The sequence below is a fragment of the Nematolebias whitei genome, chromosome 9, assembly GCF_014905685.2.
Source record: "Nematolebias whitei isolate Nwh7 chromosome 9, NemWhi1, whole genome shotgun sequence".
NCBI classification, from domain to species: Eukaryota; Metazoa; Chordata; class Actinopteri; order Cyprinodontiformes; family Rivulidae; genus Nematolebias; species Nematolebias whitei.
Genome location: NC_056506.1, coordinates 15,279,793 through 15,280,555, shown reverse-complemented (window position 1 = coordinate 15,280,555; position 763 = coordinate 15,279,793). Strand labels below are relative to the sequence as shown.

The 763-nt window shown below is 47.2% G+C and overlaps 1 protein-coding gene across 1 annotated transcript in view; it reads left to right on the top strand.

Annotated features, from left to right (window-relative positions):
* Positions 1 to 626: 626 nt before the first annotated feature.
* Positions 627 to 763, top strand: part of st3gal3b (ST3 beta-galactoside alpha-2,3-sialyltransferase 3b) — a 111,352-nt gene continuing 111,215 nt past the window's right edge. Inside the window, exon 1 of the mRNA XM_037682009.1 lies at positions 627 to 630. Within this exon, the coding sequence (XP_037537937.1) occupies positions 627 to 630 (4 nt within the window). The remainder of the gene's footprint in view (positions 631 to 763) is intronic.

Genomic DNA, 763 nt, shown 5'->3' with positions numbered 1-763 from the left:
ACATAAGACTCAGTGGAGCATGACGTCCAGGCATCGGTTGTAATAGCAACTCGCTCTGCATGTGCCAATTCTTTTTCAACTTGGCTCTTCACTTGGGCATACAACGCTGGCATGCATGTGTTTGTGATATGCTGCCGGGACGGAATCTTATATCTGGGCTCTAACGTATGAATCAAATCCTGAAATCCTTCCCCCTCCACTATATTGTACGGCCATAAGCCCTTAGCTATGAAACGGGTTATTGATGCCGTTATATCCTTAGCTCGTGATGAACTGTCGCCGAGTTGCCTGTAAAATTTAGTGATAACGTTACCCGTCGCTCTCTGTGTGGCAGCTGCCTGCTCCTGCTCGTTGTTATGGGGCTTGAGAAGTTCGCCATACTCCTCTCTGTGTTTTCTCGTTGCATGTTGATCAAGGTTTGTTGTGCTACCAGTGTACTTCAGAGGTGCTCTGCATAGCTTACAAATAGCGTGGTTTTTGTCGAGTTTTCCGTCCTTCTTGTAAAACCCGAAAACGTTCCACACTTTAGACTTTTGTCTGGCTGCTGTATTGAAAATCTTTCTCGGTGACCCGCTAACGCTGCTACTATTTACATCCATTCTCGTTGTCTTGGTGAGCTACGGAGCATGCGTGAGAATAGCTTCGCGGGCATTTCCGACTCTTGCGTTGTTTTATAAACGCACTGTCAACCGAGCTAGTCTCGCGATACCCGGTTCATGTCTCTTCAACCGGTTCATCTCAGCATTTGTGGCTGGTTGCTGTC